General features: G+C 33.0%; 1 protein-coding gene across 7 annotated transcripts; it reads right to left on the bottom strand.

Moving 5' to 3' along the window:
- LOC127070553 (arfGAP with SH3 domain, ANK repeat and PH domain-containing protein) lies at positions 1–23,518 on the bottom strand. 7 transcript variants are annotated; one of them, XM_051008667.1, is made up of 17 exons: positions 22,257–23,518; positions 13,305–13,377; positions 8,726–8,871; positions 8,041–8,295; positions 7,791–7,876; positions 7,533–7,689; positions 7,180–7,444; positions 6,807–7,034; positions 6,482–6,704; positions 6,220–6,400; positions 5,859–6,134; positions 5,642–5,761; positions 5,312–5,522; positions 5,002–5,118; positions 4,506–4,672; positions 3,307–3,375; positions 1–1,873 (listed from the first exon to the last, which is right to left on the bottom strand). In XM_051008667.1, the coding sequence occupies exons 1-17, from the start codon at positions 22,380–22,382 to the stop codon at positions 1,658–1,660; spliced, it is 2,916 nt and encodes a 971-aa protein (XP_050864624.1). In that variant the 5' UTR covers positions 22,383–23,518; the 3' UTR covers positions 1–1,657. The 7 variants fall into 7 exon arrangements, with proteins under 7 accessions (XP_050864624.1, XP_050864620.1, XP_050864626.1 ...); XM_051008663.1 differs by having other exon boundaries at positions 4,837–5,118; XM_051008669.1 differs by lacking the exon at positions 22,257–23,518 and adding an exon at positions 19,615–19,946 and having other exon boundaries at positions 4,837–5,118.
- Positions 23,519–23,524: the final 6 nt, after the last annotated feature.

Genomic DNA, 23,524 nt, shown 5'->3' on the forward strand with positions numbered 1-23,524 from the left:
TTTTCTTCCTTTTTTTTTTTTCATTGGCAGTATGGAACAAATATCTTTCTATATATGCATACCTGTACGTATGTGTATATGTGTGTGTATGCCAGATTAGGAGTACATACAACATTGTGTTATTGTTGTTAATGTTATTGTTGATATATATACGTAACATCGAGAAATATAACCTCATTTTTTACATACATCGTCTATGCAGATGCGGTTTTCTTCGTGGCGTCACGAAAATAACGGTAACCTCACTTTTTATTTTTCTCTTTATACACGTCGTTCGTGTAAATTCGATTTTCTTCGTGACGTCACGAAGCAACGATAATCTCATTTTCTTATTTACGCATATCATTCGTGTAGATTTGATTTTCTTCGGCTTCTTCGTGACGTCACGATGACAACGGTACATACGTCGTGAATATGGTTTTTATTCATACGAAAAAGATCGAAATAGTTGGCAATTTTTTTTCTCTTTGCATTGTTTTGTTCGCCATTTCATTTTTTCTTGTGTCACGATCATTTACGTTTGACTCAATTATCGTAATCTCCCCGTCTCTTTTGGTGATGATTAATGAACATATGTTCGCTTTTATATTGTATGTGTATGTGCGTACGCTGTGTGTGTGTGTTTGTTTGTATGTGTATGTGCGCGCGTGTATGTGTGTGTACTCTAACGATTTACAATGAAATATACGATATCACATTTTGGTAACGGCTTAGAACCAAGCAACTATCCGTTTTCAGCGGATTCGTTTATTAAGCACATCGAAATATCCTTTTCGTGTATTTCATACCCCGATAGGTTACTTCGATTTTTGATTTCTTTTCTTTTCTTCTTTTACTTTCTTTCTTTTCTCTCTCTCTCTCTCTCTCTCTCTCTCTCTCTCTCTCTCTCTGTCTCTCTCTCTCTTTCTCTTTTTCATTTTTCTTTCTTTTCATTTTTTTTATGGAATATCCTTATTGTTCGAATACTCAATCAATATTCACTTCATTAAAATTGTTTCGAGTAATCACGATCCATCCATATATCTCTTTATCAAACATCTTTGACATTTAAAAGAAAAAACGATTCGACATTTTCCCTGCCAATTTTCCAAATCACTTTCATTTCTTCTTTTTTCATTTTCTTTTATCTTTTTTTGCTTTTTTTTCTTTTCTTGTTTTTAATAAAAAAAGTTGATTCGTGATTGTCGTTCGAAACGTTGAACGTTAACACCCATAATTCTGCACGATACGATACGATACGAAACGGAACGGAACGGAACGGAACGGAACGAAAATAAAATGAAGAAAAAGAAAAGAAAAAGAAATAAAAACAAAACAAAAAAAATAAGGAACAATTCCCGTTCGACTCCGAAGGAATTAACAAAAATTAAAAAAAAAAGAAAAGAAAATAATACGGTCTCCCGAAGAGCCAACCTAAGATTACTTATAACTTTTTTTTCTTTGCACGTTAACCTCCAAAAAAAAAAGATAAAATAAAATAAAATAAAACAAAATATTTTTAATAAATTAAGGATTCACGTTCTCTACGTCGATTCCTTTTTCTTCGTCTCCTTCAATCCTTCTGTTTTCTCAGCCAATTTCTTCTTCCAAGGCTGGCGATGCTTACCGAACTTGCCGTACTCGAGACACTTGCCAACGAGTTCAGGCTTACCGAATGTTAATCTTGCAGCATGTGAACGAAGCTTATCGGGAACATCCCTCTCCTTTCAGGTGCTCTTTCCAATGCACCTTCCATCCAATTGTCGTCGTCGGTTTGTTCGTTCGTTACGATTATAACCTCACCCTCACGGAATGATAACTCGTCCTCGTTATCAGCCTCGCAATCGTATAGCGCTCGACATCGTCGAAAACCGTTCAAGGTCGATGACGTTGGCTATGGTGGGAGGAAGTGATGGAAAAGAGAAAAGACAAGAAAAAAAATGGATACTCTCTTGATAAGAAGTAGTAACGTCGAGAGAACTTTTGGATTATGTTATTTAGGACATTCTTTTTTCTGTGTTTTTTTTTTTTTGCTTTTCTTGTGAGAAGTAATTTGTGGTTACTTTGTTATTATTGTTTAAAGATGAATTAAAAACAAACAAAGAAATATTGAAATTAGGAGAAATCAGCGATGGCTTTGTTTTTGAAAAAAAAAAGAAAAGAGAGATTAAAGCTTACGATCAATTTTTAAGGTTAGGATTGATTGAATATTTAGCAGAAAAAATGAATGAAATTTTTCTTCTCGTCTCATCGCTGATTATATCAGAAGCAGGCTCGATTAAATTTCACAAACAGAGCGCAGATTGACAGCGAGCCATCGAAGGCAGCAACGTGAAAAATACTTCTCATAGAATAAATAAAGAAATTGGAAATTCTAGACGATGATGCTTTTTATATGACTTTCAATTTTATAAGATCTAGAATTTCCAATTTGTTTTCTTTTTTTTTTTGTTTTCCAAGACTTCATACCATGCTAGTTAACTGTAATTTGTCTTTAGGCTTTTAACGACTCGATTGGTTTCTTCTATCAGTTGAGAAGATAATGTTGATTTTGAAGATAAATTGAGGTTATGTGTGAGAGAGTGCAATCGGGTGCTACTGCCAAGGTTAACAAAAAAAGAATAAAAAATAAAAAAATAAATAAAAAAAAAATTAAAAAAAAAGAATAAAGTTACAATGAATTCGAAAAGATTCCTCATGCAAGATTAGAAAATTAAATCATATTCTGACTACGAAAAATGTCCTGTTAAATAATTTTAATATCTCAATAACGAATCTAATTTTTATGATTACTTGCAGGAATGCTATTGATAGCACACACGCATAAGCGAACTCAAATTATGTGATTTTATTTATTATTATCTTTTTCTTTCTTTTTTCTTTTTTTTTTTTTTTTAATGCAATGTGTTAAAATGTATCCTCAAGATCGAAGGACTTTGATCTAGAGACTCTTTGAGCAAGATTATTCATTGAACTTTTAGCTGAAAATTTTTGAATACGAATATAAAGATAATAATGAAGAGAATTATTTCAAAGCTACCATGTTATATCTTTACGGATGGAAATACGAGCAGCACGAACTGATCATGCAAAACGTTACTACACTTGAAATAATACTTTAGATAATATTATTTATCGTAAAAAACAATATGAGAAAATAAATAATCTGTAATTTCAGATTTTATCTTTTAAACGACATTCATTGTAATTACATGAAAGATGTAACATATATGATTTGAATAAAAATGATCAAATATCTACTTGGAGTATTAGAAATTGAAAAGTTTCAAGTGTAGCACGTTGTAACGTCGTACGTCAATTGTTTACCAGATTTAGATTTGAGAGCAAAGATGAAGGCTCCTCGGCGTAGCTCTCTAGCCTGGATCGGTCCCTTCGCTGTGCCAACAATGGTTAATGACAAACCATAAAGCATTGACTTCGAAATGCATGCACTGCCTATGTATCCATTTTTCAAAAGTGATTTCTATTTATGTATCATTGACTTTTTACATAAACCAAATGAATATACGAGAGATTGTCTTTTACGAATGGCCTAAACATCATCACGAATTTTATTCTACGTTAACGATATTGGTATTATTGACCGTTAAAAAAAAAAAAAAAAAAGTAAATAAATAAATTGTTGCTGTTGTTTTGTTATTGGTAAAAACAAACAAGCAGATCGCATGATAAATCAATGCGTGTATTTTAATTAAAGAACGTGATAAAAAAAGCTAGATATATTTGTGAATGACTAATTTACTTAGTTTATTTTCTTAATGGTGTTTTGATATAAAAAGCCAGCATATTAGAGATTTATGCGGGCGGGTAACGTGCGAGCATTATGATTGAATACGATAAAAAAAAATAAAAAAAAAAAATAAATAAAAAAATAAAAAAGAAAAAGAAGATAAAAAAAGATAAAAAAAGATAATATATATCAAAGCAGAGAAACTCTTCGATACGACAACAACAATGTAGTATTTCTTTGATATTACGATCATGAAAGAGATTTGTGACTGTGAATGACATAACGTTTATAGTATGGTGTGCGATATATCAAGCCTGTTCAATTCGATGGAAGGTATATTAATGAAAAATCATGTTATTAATGAGAGATAAACAATGGACATCTTTGTTAGTCAATTGTTAAATTTTCTACCATTTTTTGTTAATACGATCGTACGGGTACACAGCTTATTACAACGATTAATAAGTTGTGAGATTATTTATGTATGAAATGAGACGAGTGAATAAAAAACAAACAAGTAAGTATATGTATCTACGTAGTGCTTTCACGAATTATTTCATTCATCGGATACGTATAAAAAGAAACAATATAAAAAAAAAAGTTCACATTCTCGTGTGTCTCCTAACTCGCTGTTTCCCAAAGACAAAAATATTTACACACATTTCCTTTTTTTTTTGTTCTTTTTTTCTTTCTTTCTTTACCGTGTAATTATAACAGAACAATTTTTGTCATTTACCATAGAGACTCCTTTACTTTTGAAATAAGTAAAGCTCACCTTTCGTGGAGGAGGAACAGGATTGCCAAGGCCATGATCCGAACACATGGAACTTAGAGACTCGCTACTACGACCATTACTCAATCTGGAAGTGCTAACACTGGACGGTGCAGGTGGTGGTGGATTACGTGGTCTCTGAAGCGTAGAACTATTGGTCTTGTCCATTCCTATATAAAACATTGAATGTATAAATGAATAAGATGAGAAAAAAAGGAGGAAGAAGAAGAAGAAGAAGAGAAGGAGGAAGAAGATAGAAAAATTAAAGAGGAAAGTTTGAATTTCACCTATAGCTTTACATGGAAATCGTAAAGCGAGTTTAACCTAAACATACCATGCCCTGTAGAAGAGTCTCCACTGGGTGATCTTTTATGGTGTTGATTGTTAAGTGTGTTTAAAGTATGCGATAGTGTGTGTAAGGTGTGTCCAGCTAAGATTGGCTCACTCGTCGTCCGGCTATGTGTGGATGTTGCTAATGACGCTGACGAAGGTAGTGTACCATAATGAGAAGATGGAATGCCACTTGAGCTTCCTGATGGTGGGGGAGGCGGTGCAACACGTTTCTTCAACGATCCATGGATATTTATTGAAATATCTGGCGTCATCGGTGTGGGTACTGTTTCGAATAAGAAAAAATTATTCATTGAATGATCGCAAACCTTGATCGATTGTATTATTCATTAATCATAATTACATGTTGATACTTATAATTATTGCTTATTAATTATCCGATTAAATATTGCTCAATTCGTCTGTTAAGTAAAAAGGAGGGAGAAAAAAAGTAAAAGAAAAAAACGATAACAACCTACCAGCAACAGGTTTTCTCGTTTGTGGTGGAGGAGGCGGTGGCATTTGTTGTCTGTTGGTAGAGGAACTTGGCGAGGAACCACTTTGTAGACTATCACAAGTGCTGCTACGACTACGTAATGTCACCGGTGAATCACCAGAACCTGTGCCTCCACCACCAGCATACGAAGGTGGTCTGCTACGTGACTTTTTCTCAGGCGTTAGACAACCGTTCTAAATATAGAAGAAAGAAAAAAATAATAACGAATGTTTCATCTCGTTAAATCTTGACGATGATACCATCACCTAACATATGTAATGAAGATATTGCAAAATAATATGAATCTATTCACCCTGTCTTCGATGATCGTTTCGTCATCAGAGAAGTCCGTTGAACCTTCGTCGTGAGAAAGGTTCCAATCGATGTTTACGTTATCGAATAATGTCTTCTGCCTTTGTAAAGCATGACTAAGCTAAAACAAAACAAAAAAAAAAAGAAAAAGAAATCATTCTTGTATTCTTGAAAAATTCACTTTCGTTCGTATTATCATTTATGATGATACAACTTACTAATTCTTTACAGGTATGATGTCCCATCTCCTGCGCAATGTCCAACGGAGTTTTATCCTGTTTATTTCTGTAACTCGGATCAGCGCCAGCCCGTAGAAGTAACTTCATAGCTTCCGATCTATCGTGTCTTGCTGAAAGATGTAACGCTGTCTCACCATCGACTGTTGTCCTATCGATACCACCGGTTGGCATATTTTGTATCAGAAAATCCACGATTTGTAGACTATTACCCATCTCACGTAAGATTGCTAAATGTAGAGCCGTCTCACCTATATCCTGTGATACGCATAAAAGCAATTTTTTATGAAAATTAAAAAATTCTTATTTAATCAAAGAAAATAAATGTAATTTGAAATCTCACAGAGGTGGGCAAAGGTGCTGCCAAGTCAACGTTCTCTGCATAAACTTGTAAAAGTTGTTGTAGGTCACGATTATTAACCGCATGTTCTAAATCTGATAAGAGATCTCGTTCGTCCGCACAAGTATTCATCACGTATCTTTTATCAACGTACTTGGCTCTTATAAATTCGTACCGTTCTTCCCTGTTGATTCCAAATGCAATGAGATATATATACGTATGTCGTAAAGATTTTAAGGAAGTAAATAAAAATGTGCATTCTTACATCGTTGACGTAGGTGTTGGTTTAAGATTATGATGTAATGTAGCTTCCATCACTTCATTAAATGCTTGATTAGTCATATGCCGTGCTAATAATAATTGGGCAGTTCCTACATTGTCTAAAGTTAAAGACTGTATCCTTGATATATGTACTCCTAAATCTCGATGAATGCCACTACATTCTATACATACGATTATACCAAAATTTGTAGATAACCAGGTAGCATCTGTTAATAATTTATAACTACACAGTTAAATCTGTTTAATAATATCAACTATATATTTATTTTTATATTGCCAGACGCAATGTTTATTCTGTAGCTTTTTACCGTTTTGAGAGGAACAGTCACAACATTGTTCGTTTCCAGGTAATCGCATAACACACCGAATCACTGCTTGTTGTAATTCGACTAAACTAGGATTTCCTTGGCCAGCTTCAGCTTTCCCACTAGCATCGAATGCTCGTAGCAAAGCTCTTTCTTTACAATTTACCAATACTGACATCCAAGCACGTTGATCTGCTTCGTCTTCCGCTTGAAAGTGGTACGTACGATTATCTATGAAATGAAACAAATTATTTCAATGTTTTCTAAATGATATTGTTATACAGTATGTTAAGATAAAAACAAACTAAGATTCTAAATGTTTCTTTTAAAAATATTATATATAGATGTAAATAAAATATATACGATTCTAACTCACAGCTTATAAGATCAAAGCCTCTTTTATCATCCGGTACCAGCTTTATTTGGCACGTAAGTAGATTAACTCTCGTAGGTGGTTTATTCTCATCGGCATGACAGATATCCAAATAACCCTCTGCTTGTACAGCACATCTTCTTTTCTGCCAAACCCTCCTCATCTTTCCTTCACTTTTTTTCAACAAATGTCCAGAACGTGTTACACCATGCTGCTTATCACCTTGAAGTTGGTGCAAGGAATACCCTGCGCTTGCATTTACATTTAGCTATAAATTTGAACAATTTTAAGAATATTAGCCGTGTTCATATTTATGATCATTTAGATAATTAGTACTTCTTATTAAATTATCTTACCTCTTTATCACAACCTGAACTCCTAAGTAAACTCCTTAACTCCGTCAAACGTCTTCGTTCTTCATCCTGAGTTTGTCGAATCTTTTGCAGCTTAACACTCAGATCGGCCACGTAAGAACCAAAATGTTCTATGGTCTTTAGGCCATCTTGAAAATAGCTAAGGACCAAAGAGATAAACTAATAAATTCAGTACGTTAATTATTAGATTAATTTCTTTAGATTAATACAACAATGATTTCAAAATAATAATGAACTTACTTGGTCTGAGCATGATAATATTCGACTAGATGCTGCAACAGTTCGATACCTTTCTTTGTCTTGATTTCATTCACCTTTATAAGATACTAAAAATATAAAAGAGAGAAAAAAAATAATTAAAAAAGAGAAAATAGAAGAAAGAAAAATAAATAAATAATATAAAAACCTTGAAGCATATAGCTCATGATATGCATTATTGCATCATATTACTCTGTCCTACGCTAACAGATTAATCAATTCTCCTTCTCACCTCGCACATTTGCAATTGAAATAATCGCCTCTCCTTCTCCATTTCATCGGCAATCTCGGCTGGTGTAACCTCCGTACGAATAAGGCCGGCCTCCTTGGCATGTTGCTTTTTCTCCTTCTCGATTTTCGCATACTTTGCCTCGTAGTCCTTCCACGCCTTTTCGAACGGTCTCTTGAGATCGCCCTTTACGCCTCTCAAATCTCCTTTTAGTACCGAATCCAACGGAAACATCACGATGTTATTGATGTTTTGCATCTGCAAGATCAGTTTCGGAATAAGCGCATCTTTATTACCTTTATATTTTTTAGAAGTCCTTGAGAATAATATATTTATTTAAAAATCAATTGGCAATTAATAAAAAAAAAGAAAATTATGACAATCATGTTATTTAATAAAAACTTTCAAAAAGAAATATTTATAAAAATGGGCAGAACAAAAATTTTAATTTCCCGCCAAACGTACGATAAAAACGCGGTCGGTAAAACATTTTTCTTCATTATCATAAGGAACAAATTAATTTATTGTATGTGTGTATTTATTTATACACACATACATAATTACGTTGAACGAAATAAGTTTCATCGAGATACCTCATTTAATGCAAAATTGAGAAGACAACAAAAACTATAACGGCAACTTGTATATTCTTTAGAAAGTTAGATTGCTATATAAATAAAGAATATACCAGAGTTTTCATAAGCGCGCTCAATTCCTTGGTGACCACTGCGAATTTAAGGAATGCTGCTCCTATGTCCGGCTCTTGTTCCTTAAGGGCAGCATCGCCGAGTCTTTCAAGGGCTCTTCCGAGATAAACTTCGTTATCGACGTGGGCTTAAAAAGGAAAAAAAGAAATAAATAAATGAAATAATAAAAAGATCAGATAAAAAAGTTTTCAATTTAATAGTGAAATTTCTTTAAACGTAGATATCGAACAAGTATTTTTGTTTGCAGGCATAATCATTTTTTTTTTTTTTTTTTTTTTTATTTAATTTTTAAGAAGAAAGAAAAAGAAAAACAAGAAAAAATTAATTATAATTAATAATATGTATAATAATAATAAATAATATTAAATTTAATTAATTAGCTATTAATATAAATTGATACATATATATATATATATAATATACTATTTAATAAATATTGAGGTTAAGTGTTTCATCAAATTTTTTCATTATTCACACGTATATACATACACACGTACATTAGTTTTTTATCTCTATTTCTTTTAATAAAAAAATGGATAAACTTTCTGGTTCTTTGGAAAAGACAAATTTTTATGTATATATATATATATATCGTATCCTTTGCCTACAAGTAAAATCGATTTCATGCTTTCTCCCCCAAGTTGTCCTCTACATGTCTGTTTCTATCTGTCTGTCTGTCTGTCTGTTACTGTTTCTCTCTCTCTCTTTCCCTCTCTGGCAGAAGGGAACGTTTCCGTTTCGAAGTTTCGATTGTATCGGGAAACTCGACGGTTCGACGAGCAGAAAGCATTGTTTCCTCAGAATGAGAGAGAGAGAGAGAGAGAGAGAGAGAGAGAGAGAGAGAGAGAGAGAGAGAGAGAGAGAGAAAGAGAGAGAGAGAGAGAGACGTGGTACTCGATCTTTACGTATGGATCATATTGGAGCGACGTTTCCTGCGTATTCGAGAGGATACGATGAGGCATAGAAGAGTCCATAGAACAGAAAAAGCTAGATATACCAAAGGAAAAAAGAGAAAGAAAAAAAATGGATATCGTTCGAAGAAACATGATTTTTAAAACTAGACTATTTTTTATTTTCTTTTTTATATTTTTATTATTTGTTCTATTTTTCGACGACTAAAGTTTGTTTCAAATGGAAAAAGAACTATATTTCAGAACTCTAACTTGTAACTAATAAATTAATTACTTCAAAAGTCAATCTCTCTCTCTCTCTCTCTCTTTCTCTAATAAATCGATTCATATCATTCTTAATTAATAAAACAATTTCAAAATGCGCGCGCTATTGGTTTATTAATACTACCAACAAAAGGGACGCACAAATTCCTTTTATTTCTTCCCTAGTATTCCATAAAAATTGCTTATAAATGTCGTGTCTAAGTTCAGCGTAATATCTCTCGCAGTTGTATATATACATACATATATACATACATAGTATACAAGTAATATATAATATACATCTCTACACACGTATATGAATATATATAACGCGTGTACCCATCTACATTTGTTTTAAAAGGCACGATGATGACAAAGAAAAAATAGAGAGAAAGAGAGAGAGAAAGAAAGAAAGAAAAAGAATTATTCGTGAAGCAAGAGATGTAGCCCTGAAGAAAAAAAAAAGAAAAAAAAAGAAAGAAAGAAAGAAAGAAAGAAAGAAAGAAAAGAATCGGTAAAAAGGGACGACTAATTGTAAGTACACGAACGTTTTTGCGATGAGGAAGAATGACGTAAGAGCATCTTCAAGCTGAGACATCGTAGAGAGTGAAAATTAGCGTGCTTGTTTAAAGGCAAGGGGAGGGAGAGAAGGAGGAAGGAGGAAGGGTTGACTACGAAAAGAAGCAACAAAGTCGTTGCCGAGCATATCCCATTTCTTTCCGCTTTTGCTTTCAAAATTTATACGAAAGGAGAGTTTAACGACGCCCATTATTGGATCTTTTACTCTTTGAGAAGATTAGTTCGAAATTATCAAAGCGACGAAGATGAAAAAGATATTTAGAATGAAGGGAGGAAAAAAATAAGCGAAAACAAGAAAAAGAAAAAGAAAAAATAAAAAAGAAGAAGGAAAAGAAGAAAACGAAAATGAAACGAAAAGGAAAAAAAATTATGATCATAAAAAAGAAATGATCATTCATAATTAATGAATCTTATCGAGCGTTTTTCACGCTAGATCGCGTGGAATGAATTTTTACGGGAGAACGAAGCGAAAAAAAGATGAGAGAAGTAGGAAGGACGATGAGGAAGTGAATATACTCTCTCAAATGAGCGAGAAATATAGGGAGAAGGGAGTGAACAAGAGACGGGTGGGGGAAGAAGGTAAGGGCGCCAGAGAAATCGATCTGTCTGTCCTCTAGCGTTAATATGAAGAGAAGCCATGAGGACAATCCCCATAGAAGGGAAACTTACCGATAAGGTTTCCGCTCTGTAAGCTTCAATATACAAATATGTACATACATATATAAAATATATATATACATATATATATGTATATAATATAAATATATAAAGCAAAATTGTTTAGAGATATACGAGGAAAAGTAAAATAAAAAAGGAAAAAGAACATTAAAAATAGGAATAATTAAAGAGGCTTTTCGCAAATGCACATTCGTATAAATTTTAAAAAGGAAATTTGTCGACAGAATGGAACGTTTTTCTCTTGAGAGTTGATAAAAAAGGAGAGAAGAAAAAACGAATTGAGGTTATGCCCGAGAAAAATGTTGTCTTTGTGAAACGCGTAAGGGAAGACATTTTTAGCCAACATAAAATCTTTCATCTAAGTTTAGCTTAAATTATTTATATATAAATATATTATAATGTATTTATATATAACTGTTAAACGGTTAAATTTTTATAATATTAGTTCATATACATATATAATAAATCCTGTCGTATTATTAATTATTATAATATATTACTACAATATACTGATATAATAATAGTGTACTATATAATATAGTTTATTATACTTTTACTATACTAATAATAATATTATAAAAACAAGCCAATATTATATTAAATTAAAATAACGATCTAAAAAAAAAAGTTGTACCTATAGGTAAAAATAATATAATTATCCAGTTAATATTTTTAGATTAGGTTTTTAATAATATAATAATATCAATGTACAAAATATATTAATAATTTTACGAGGTCTCTCAAAAATCTAACCTTTAACCTAACCTAATCTAATTATTATATAATTATAATGTTCACATACAAAATTATATATATTAACAACAACAACAACAACAATAATAATAATAATAACAATAATTTAAATATACATATATTTACACGACAAGTAAAATAAATGTTCTCAAATCGTTTTCCAACAAGAAGTAGACAAGGACGTGCCTGCAATGGTGCTACAAAAGCGGAGAGTGATAGAAAGAGAAGAGAAGAGAGAGAGAGAGAGAGAGAGAGAGAGAGAGAGAGACGGAGAGAGGGAGAGAAGGAGATAGAGTAACGATTTTCGACCCTTTTATAGTCTCTACTACGTGTCCAAGAGACGCGAAAGCTCTTGCTTTGGAGTACTTGAATTACTTAAGTAGCTATTAAAACACTTAATACCGATATTTAAGTAACGTTTAAAGTATCCTGCATAATCCAACATACTTTACGTTAGTTTTCGATCGGCTTGATTAAAAGCATAAACGAAAGTGATATCTTTTCTTTAGAAATATATGCATTATACGCACGCACATACACATATATAAAAACACAAAATTATACGTAAGCATGATTAGCTGAATATATCATTCGATGTGTTCGATTCTTTTTCGAGCTTAACCTGCGTCACTGTGACAAATATGTTTAGATGGGATAAGCTGTCACAATCTATATGTCATCTTAAATATATATATATATATATATATATATATATATATCACACACACGCACACAATATGTTCCATGTTTTATTTCGACGAATGAGTGTCTTCTTTGATCTATACATATTTGTAGTTATATAGTATACATAATAAAACGCATAGATCGTTTATACAGATTCAACTTCCGTATAAGATTGTGTATGTGTATGTGTGTGTATGTATGTATGTATATGTATGTACATATAATACGATATATCGATTTTCAGTACCGCCGCGGAACATGGTGACACACTAAAAGTCTACCACACCCCGTGGTGTGCCTTACCCAACCAACACGTTCCAAGCTCGACTTACTTTGAATAGCAAATATTGTCGGAGTTACGTAGGGCATCGGTGAATAAATTTTAAAAAAGCGATCGAAGCGCCTTACCGTCATTCATAGAAATTAATAAGCGAAGCGCGATATTCGAAAAAAATGAATTGAGTTATACGCATTTATTTGGAGTATAGTCTTTTTTATTTTATTTTATTTTTACTTTATTTTTATTTTATTTTATTTAATCACTAGAATTGGTCTAAGATTAAACATTTTCTGTATTTGAAAAAGCGATCGTAGCGTTCTTTCCGTAGTTCATAGAAACTAATAAGCGAAGCGCGGTATTCGAGAGTATTAAATCGAGATATCAGCGATTTTATTTAATTATTTGAATTATTTTTAAGACTGTAATTCTTACCGTTTCCAGAATTATGAATTGCCTTGATGGCCTTCTTTAGTTTGGTGAGACCATCTCTGTCGAAGTCCAGAGTCTGTAACATAATCATCAAACTTGTTAAGATAACGCTAAACGATTTATCACTGATTTCTATTTTCTTTTTTCCCCCTCATTTACGATAATAGTGTTAGAACTTTTTATTTGAAGTATACGTTAAAGAAAACTCATTGGAAAATTTCTTATTATTCTTGGAAAAATAAAGAAATGTTTTCTTACTTTAAAAGATATACATTGATAAGAAAAAAGAAAAGAAAAGAAAAAAGAAAAGAATAAATCTTACTACATTACCGATCGGAAAGGAAAACTTTCATTTCTATAGATATTTTAATATACAATTTACTCGATAATAATTGCCAAGTAAATTTTTTCTTTGAAATATAAAATGTAACTTATTCTATTAAAGAATACAAACAAACAAACAAACAAACACACACACACACAGATACGAACATCATTTCGATATCAATCATTTTTCTTTGAATTTTTATTTGAACATTTTTATAAAGTGCACAAGGGAACACTTACGCTACGAGTTTTGAACCAAAACATTCCAAAATTTCTTTATCCACAAAACACAATTCAGTAATCATCACGATCAATACTTTTTCGTAATCTTTGGATTATAGTAAGTTTTATTTTTATAAAATCCAATACTCCATTCTCTTTTTCCCTTCTTTCTCTTTTGCTGTCTCTTTATCTCGCTCTCGATAAACAAGAAAGAAGAAGAGGAGGAAGAAGAAGAAGAGTTAAGCGAGGGCGAGTTACTCGTGCAAGAGAGGTGATCGATCCACCCTTCTCGTATCACAAAAAGTTTTTCAAGCAGAGCAAGAAAATAAGGTTCACGTCTGGCGAGCGTGTATCACTTACTGAAAAAATATTAACCTGAACGATCGATGCTGCTGTAATACATATATACTTGTCTCTTGCGTATCGTAAAATCTCTTTCTCTCTCTCTCTCTCTCTCTCTCTCTCTCTCTCTCTTTCTCTCTCCTTGGGAGGACCAAAGAAGAAACACCAGGAATAGATCTTGTCTCGTTCAAGAATAACTCAGCCTAAGAGCGAATTCTCATAAGAGACGGTTGTGATGTTGTAAGAGCCAATTCTAAAATAGGAAAGTGGGTGACATAAAGACAATCAGGGTCAAGAGTAAGTCGACCAAAGGAATGAAAGAATAGAGGGGGAGGGGAAGTTTTAACTTTGGTATTCGACATCTGGAAACTTTTGTATGACATCGTTTTTATCAATGGAACTTTGAAGGAGAAAGAAAGAAATTGAAGTATGCATGTATTTATGATAGAACTTAATATCTTCTTTTTAATATCATCCTTGTACCGAACAATTTTTATCTACCAACGTTTCTTAATTTATAATTTTTATTATTAATATATTTGCAATTTTGTTTATAATTCGATTTGATTTTTTCATCGATCGGAGAATTCATTGTTCGCTTTTATTTATTTCTGTTTCTATTTTATTTTATATTATTTTATTTTGAAGTACAAGTTGAAACGATATGATTAAGAGAAAACTAATGGCTTGTAAAAGTTCATATATATTACAAGTTTTTCGTAGTTTCTTAAGTAAAAATTAAAATGATACAATAGCGATGTAGCATAATTATGCTTGTACAAATAATATTATTCGTTTGTTATTACGTGTTCAACAAACAAAAATTAGATTACAGAGAATTAACCTACTATTCGAAATTTATCAAAATTCTCGAGAAAATTTCTCTCTACTTTGTCGTGTGTGTCAATGTGTTTGTATTTTACAGAAGAGACTTTGAAAGCTGTGTCGTGTCGACTTCTCCACGGTTAGGTTATTAGGTTAAATTCATTCCAAGTAAACTTGGGAACGTGACTATATTCATGTTACTTAATCACCCTTTCGCATCACCCGCGTAATTCAAATTGGCTTACATCAATAGTTTATTATTCAAAATCACGAAACAAGAAAAATTTAAATAACACAATTTTTTTACTCAAGTTGATTTCCATTCTAGATATTGTTGAAATCAATAAAACCCGCGATATTCAAATTAGTTTCATAGTTTACACTTAAAAGTCACGAAAAGAAAATATTGCAAAATGAAATATTATAAGTCACGAAAGAGAAAAAAGAAAAGAAAAGAAAAAAAAAAGATTGATTTTTTCGTGAAGTTAACTTATTCAATTACTCATAAGATAATATTAACAATAAAAAGTATATAATATAAAAAAGAAAGAAATTTCTCAGAATTGATTTCTCTTTATTTCGGACTAAATTGCTCGAATCAATAATTATTGCCGAAAGAAAGTAGTATTTCATGCTTGAACGAGCTCCAATGGAGTAAAAAAAAAAAAAACACCAAGAAGAGAATAAAACAAAGAATTCCACGAACAAGGGAACGCTCGTCGGTCGATCTTTTCTTTTTTTTTTTACTCGTGTTTATTCGCGGAATAGAATTTTTTTTCGAGTTTCTCTCTCTCTCTTCTCCGGCTGGCACGAGTCAGAAAATTGTGAAAAGCGTGCAGTAGGAAAGGTGCATAGTTCTTTGTGGTCTCGTAACAACGCCAGTGCACTAGTGCAGCATCAACAACGATGCCAGCCAGCTGCTACTGCTACTGGGCTTTAGAAGAATGCCCATAGACGGTCGGCTTTCCTTGCAGGCATCGTTTCGAGACGCCAAAGAGCTTTCGTAACGTTCAATTATCTCTTTTTACGGAGCTGACTATGTCGGTCGAAAAGAGGAAGAATTCCAAGAAGAAAAGAAGATAATTTAACTCGCGAGTTGTTTCAAGAGAGACGCTTAAACGTATGTATGTATGCATGCATGCATGTACGTGTAATAACAATTCCAAGATTATTAACATATTTCTTCATCGATAATAAATAATAGAAAATTTAATAAAAATTTTGCACCGATAATAAATAGTAGCCATTTTAGAAATAGTGTTCAGTAAAATTGCGATCGAGTTTTCATGAAAGCAATGAAATTTCAATGCGGAATGAAACATATATCGTTTGATTTACATCCGATCCACTTCGATTGATCGTCCGAACTGGATTGAGAGAGTTCCAATCGAATAAATTTGACACCAACTGGAAGCCATAAACGTTGGAAAAAGATCGCGTGTCGGAAACTACTATATACCTATATCTGTGTGTATATATATATATATATATATATATATATATATATATGATGTGTGGGTATATATATATATATATGCATATAGTATATTGAGAAATCGAATCCGAAGGTAGTATTGGTGATCCACTTGAACAAGATCCTCCTACGAACGTTCACACTACACCATCGAGCGTTTACCTTGCTCTCGAGGGAACAAAAATTGCTTATTAACACGTTGAATGTCGCGTGCTCCACCGGTGGCCCACATCGAAGACTTATCGTTCTAGGCCGTTGTAAATATCTTATGTAAAATTAAACGCGACCGTAAAATGCTTCATAATATCATCAGCTGATATCATAATTGTCATGTATATAATGCAATTTTCATACCGTAGCCGATCGATGGTTCACGTAGCCTGAACGGAAAATCACATCAAAATATCACGGCAACCAACGTGTTTTTAATTATGCGTTTACGAAGTGACTAGAGATTTTATGATCGACTTTCTTATTTTTTTTCCTCCTTTGTTTGTCAAATACAGTGTTCTTGAGAGATTTTAACTTCGAAGTCTATCATTATGTTTCAACGATCGACGATAATTTTGTTATATTATACGTTTTAATTAAAATTATTTCAAGTATGTATATCGGAGGGAAGATAAAGTTTTGATAAATGAATCATTTTCTTTCAAGGTAGTCGATAACGATTTTCTTAACCTATCTTCCAAATTCAATTAATTAAACAATTTTTATAAATAATTAAATAATCATTCGATAAATATCAAAAGATATATGTATATACCTAGAATAGTAACAATAAAAAATATATTAAGGATGGAGAGAAGCGATTTTGTTTCAATATGACCGACGACAATTGTATTAAAATTCTATCAAATAAAATTATTCAATGAATAAAAAAAGAAAATGATAAATAAATGAACAAATAAATAAATATAAAAAGAAAAAAAAACATTTCAACAATAATATAAATTTTTCTAACCTCCATGTTTCTCTAGAAGAAAAGTATACTGCGAAAAAGGGAGATTCTTCTTCGGGAGAAGAAGACTGATTAATAAATATAATCAATCGTTTGCAGTTCGACGCGTTGGATCAAAAGTCAACGTTATCATCGAGCGTTCGAACTAAGCGACAAAAAGAACACACTACTAGCTGCAAACTGCTGCAACATACAACAGCGAGAGTGAAACACTTCACGGTGCACCGACACTCGCGGTGAACAATCGAGCCAACGCGAGAAAAAGAAAAAAAAAAAAAAGAAGAAGAAGAACATAAATAGAAGGAAAAGCGAGAGTGTTTGCGACATTCGTCGAGAATTATACGGCCTAATGCTGTCGTGGTTTTCTTCGGCCGACTGCTTTTTTTAACCGGCGACGACGACATATTCGAGCGATTTTTTTCCTTATCCTTTTTATTTCTATCCCTTTCATCATCGGACCATATTCCCTTTTAAATATGACGCGGATCTTTTTAAGCCTCGATTTTATTTCTCGTTGGTACAAATTTTGAAATTATATACTTTTTTTTAATTTTGTTTTTTTTCCTGAAAAATTTTATATGAATATGATATGATATATATATATATATCATATATCATATATATAGATCGAAAGGAGTAGGTTTTATAAAAAAAATAAATTATTTTTATACGAGTTTGAGATATCACGAGAGCTACGAATTTTCTATTGATAACAAATAGGACGTATACGATTACAAGTATATACATAAGAGTGTATATATAAGGTGTATAAGAGATATAAAAGAAATCAATAATTCCAGAGGGAGTAACCGCGTTCTATCGTTCGATGATCAAAAGATAAGAAATTCCTTGAGTTCAGGAAACACCATAGTGGATATACGTACATATGTAAAGACGTTGAAAAGATTCAAGATAAAAGATGGCGGCAGGTATGTATATTTGCGGTGTATACTTTTCTTTGATTGGTCGAAAGAATCTTTTATGTACTATATATATATATATATATATATATATATATATATATATATATATATAAATACACGATGTTTTTTTTTTGAATACATGTATACAAGATATATATAATATATGTATGTACATATGTATGTATCCATATATATGCATGCATGCATGCATGCATGCATACATACTACATACATACATACATACATACATACGTAATCACACAAAGTAGCTATGTAATGTAATAAAATAAAAGAGAAACGAAGAAACAGTGATGTCGTCTCGTTAAGCATGGCTTCTATTTAACGAGTGCATTGCAAACATCGAGAACGATGAAGAAAAATAAGATTGACTAGAGTTCGAATAAACGATTCAATATCATATAGAAGAATGTTGACGCATCTCAATTGTGATTTTCTCAACAAACGTTTCTCTTATTATTTTTCACGGCTATCCTCGTATCATTAATCATACGTAAGACGACGAAAACGACGAAGACGACGAAAACGACGAAAACGACGAAAACGACGAAAACGACGAAAACGACGAAAACGACGAAAACGACGACGACGACGACGACGATACAATATATTTTTCCAACGTTTCTTATTCGTCAGCGAATCAGAAGTACGTATATATGAGCGAAGATCACGTGATCCGGATTTCTTTTTTTAAATAATAATAGGTTAGCTTATTTCTCAAATTTCGTTTCATTAGCTCACGTTTCTATATCGAAATTATATTTCTAAGAAAGAAATTTTGATCGGTCTATCGAGAGATAAGAAATTTAATGTAATTTAATTACGGTCGTTTCTTTTATTTTATTATTATTTTTTTTTTAATAATAATAATAATCTCTGATTATGTAATTTGAATTCCTTATTTTTATTTCAAAAGTCTGAAGTATATCACTTTCATTCGACTAAAACGAAACCGACGGTTGATTTCTTGACTTTGATAATCGTACACATATACAAACACACACGCAGATACACACACCACTTCAGGTTAGACATCATATCGCTGTAATGTACAAACATATATATATATATATATATATATATATGTACATAGATAGATACAACGATGACTAGTTTCGCAGGAAGTCACAGTCTATTTATTAGTTTACCACTCGACATGCTAGAATGTTGAGACTCTATATTCCGCTGAAGATACAAAGATTAAAATATTAATAAGCGTACCTATGTTGAATGTTAACGACGTGCGAAGATGTCATCATCGGCTTCGAATGTAAAGCAGATAAAAGCTGATCAGTGCCAACCAATAAGACGACTTTATCTATCTAACCAATCAGAAGAGTTCGTAATTAACCAATAAGATTTATTCGAAAGTAACATTAGTACCCTTCATAAATATCAAAAAAGAAAATGAAATAAATAAAAACAATATGGACAATAAAACATTTCACTCCATTAGAAATACATAAAAAGCATCATCGATTTATGCATAACGAGGGTTAAAACCGATTAGTGTCAACCAATAAGACGTCTTCATGTATCTAACCAATCAAAGAAGCTTGTAATGAATCAATAGGATTACGTGAATGTAAAATTAGTACTCTTCACAAATATTTAAAAAAAAAAAAAAAGCAGGGATTACCAAACATTTTATACGTCATTAGAAAGGAATAAAAATAAATTGTGGTAAATGGATAACAACGATTAAAAAGAAGCCAATCAGCATCGACTAACATTGGACCAATCAAACGAATTTGTAATAAACTAATAGGATTATCAGGAAATTAAAACTTCCTAGAGAAAAAAAAAAACCAGAACAATTTACAAAACATTTTCTAAATAATTAGAAACAAGTAGAGAATATCGATACACCTAATGAATCTTATTAATAACGAAGATTAATTTTGTTACAACTTCGCAGCCAACCAATGGGAAGAATCAAGAAACGAATTTGATACTCTTCGTAATAAAATAATTCGATACTACTTCCTAAAAAAATACCAACAAAAAATAAAATAAAAAGAAAAACAGAAAAAAAAAGAAAAAAGAAAGATAATCGAACATTTTCCACGCGATTAAAAAGTAACTAGAAATCATCTATATGCCGATAACGAAAATTATGACAATAATATCCCAATAGGAATAAATCAAATCAATTCGTACTCGATATAGCAATAATATATATAACTATAATACATAAACACATACATACATACATACATATATATACACATATGAAATGTATCGATAGTTATATATATTACAATACATATTATAACAAATTGTAATGCGCACGATAAATGCATTAAATATATTGGAGGATTGCGAAAAAAAAAGAAATAGAACAAAGAAACAAAGAGAAACAAATAAATAAATAAAAGCAGGTAGAAACCGGAAAACGCGTATTTCCTTGTAGCGTGTGTTTGACAAAGAGACAAACACAGCAATGCCGGTCGGGGCGCGCGCAAGGATGGCGGTAGCGACGGCGCGCAAGGATACGAGTACGACCTCGATGAGAGCCGAATCCAACGTGGAGATGGCCGAATAGTCCCGAAAGGTGGCTGCATCTTCCGTGTGCATCTGCGAAACGCCCACGCGCTACGAGCACGCATGCGGCAACGCCAATCACCTATCTTCTCTCTCTCTCTCTCTCTCTCTCTCTCTCTCTCTCTCTCTCTCTCTCTCTCTCTCTCTCTCTCTCTCTCTCTCTCTCTCTCTCTCTCTCACTCATACATTTGGATAATCTATCTCTCTCGTTCTTATAACATCGCATCCATTACAAATAAGAATAAAGAAGTGCGGGCGCTAAAGTCGATAGGAAAGAAGAAGAGAAAGAGAAAGAGAGAGAGAGAGAACAAATGTTGTCATAAAAAAAGATAAAAGAATGTATGCGTGTTATGTATGTGTAAGAAAGAGAGAGAGAGGGGAGAGAGAGAGAGAGAGAGAGAGAGGATAAATATATACAGCGAAAGTTGTCAAGAGATTTAAATCCCAGCGGACGAGTTTATCGAATTCTCTTTCGAAAGACAGAGAGAGAGATAGCTTTACCAATATTATCTTTCTCTCTCTTTATATTCGTGTATAATAGAAAATATATATATATATATATATATATATATTCTTGGAATAAAAGATCGACCTTTCTCCATCCGTTTCCCTATGATTCGTGATGCACGCTCGAAGAACGTACGTCGTAGCGCGCGAAACCCTAACATTTCTAATGTTTACTGCAACATGCCAAGTACGGTACATGTTCGGCGCACATCTTTGTACAATATTCCGATTGTTTGAACGCATTGAATTATCGAGAATTCGTTTCTGATTATATTGCACGAATTATCGTACAATTCTAAAGAAAAATAAGTGTCACGTTAGTCACGAGAACGCATTTCTTATTAATTTCTTAAATATATACGAAATTAATTACGATTTCAACAGACTTATAATTTTCATATGCAAAACAAAGAGAGAGAGAGAGAGAGAGAGAGAGAGAGAGAGAGAAACAAAAGGAAAGATTGGAATAAAAATATATTATAAACGCATATATAGAGATATACATACATACATTACATATATGTGTGTGTGTGTGTATGCAGAGAAAGGAAAGGTCGAAAGATTTAAGAAACGAGCAGGTAGAAAAAGTAAAAAGGATTAATAAAGGCCGAAGGAAAATAAAAGGAGAACGACAAAACAAAAGACGGATAAAAAGAAAAAACAAAAGAAAGAAAAAGCACTAGAGAGAGAGACAGAGAGAGACAGAGAGAGAGAGAGAGAGAGAGAGAGAGAGAGAGAGAGAGAAAAGAAAGGAAAAAAAAAGAAAAAAAAAAGAAAAAGAAGACAGAGAAAGAAAGGAAAGGTTGTCTTACCTCTTCGAGGGATGTGATGGTCTGCCTGCATTGTGGCATTCGAGAAACGAAGGTCGACGTAGTGGGCGAGTTATAGTCCTCCCTCGTTTCCTCGACGAACTCGCTCACCGCGATTAGGCCCGGCATTTTTTCTATTTTTTCTTGTTGTTGTTATTGTTGTTATTATGTTGTCGTTCCTTCTCTTATCTTCTATCTTTCTTAAGCTTTAAGGGAGATATACACATGAGAACACTTTTTGAACGGGACAACGCGAGAACTGTCACAACCAACTACGATCGAAACGACGTTTACTAAAGCACAAGCACCGATAGATTTCTTCTTCGTGCCTTCTCTAGCACCGTATGTCTCGTTTCTCGCGCACACACACCCGTCACCGATATATCCCTCTCTCTCTCTCTCTCTCTCTCTCTCTCTCTCTATCTCTCTATCTATCTTTCTCTATCTTCAATAATCTCTCGTAGTCGCGTTACCTCTCTCTCTCTCTCTCTCTTTCTTTCTCTTTTTCTATCTTTCTATCTTTCTTTCACTTCACAGTCTCTCGCAGGCGCACCATAAATTCCAACGACGTTGGCACTGTCACCTTTTCCTTCCTCTCTTTTTCTCTTCCTCCCTTTTACTCTTTTTCTTCTTCTTCTTTTTAACTATTACTACCGTTTCCGTGATTACGGTTAGAACGTTGACGATTGCAACGACGAACGGTGATAAACGTCCTGGCGGTGTGTCGACGTTGGCGGTAGAGGGACAAATCCCGCAAGAGAGAGAAAGAGAAGGATGCAAAATACGATATAATATATATGCTCATGTATACGACTATACTCTCTCTCTCTCTCTCTCTCTCTCTCTCTCTTTCTGTCTATCATATATATATATATGTGTGTGTATGTATATGTATTTTCGAACGCAGTGCCAAGTTTCTCTCTCTCTCTCTCTCTCTCTCTCTTTCTTTATTTCGTTTCCTTCGAAGCCTTCAAGAGACTCGCCCGTAGGCTGCTCTCGAACGACGATTATCTACTCGACGACATCTTCCCGCTGTCGAACTTCCTACGACGATGAACCACGGGAGAATACATATCTCTCGTCTTTCTTCTCCTTCCTTTCTTCTTCTTTGACAACAGAACGTAATCCCAACGCGTATACGGTACGCGCGAACGCGACTGCGTTCGGCAATCGTTAACGTTCCTACGGACACTTTGCCGAAGCTTCGCTCCGCACGCCACCGTGCCAAACCGAGGCGCTTACGACGACGAACGAAGTTTCACTGAGGCGGC

Source organism: Vespula vulgaris, chromosome 18 (assembly GCF_905475345.1).
Source record: "Vespula vulgaris chromosome 18, iyVesVulg1.1, whole genome shotgun sequence".
NCBI classification, from domain to species: Eukaryota; Metazoa; Arthropoda; class Insecta; order Hymenoptera; family Vespidae; genus Vespula; species Vespula vulgaris.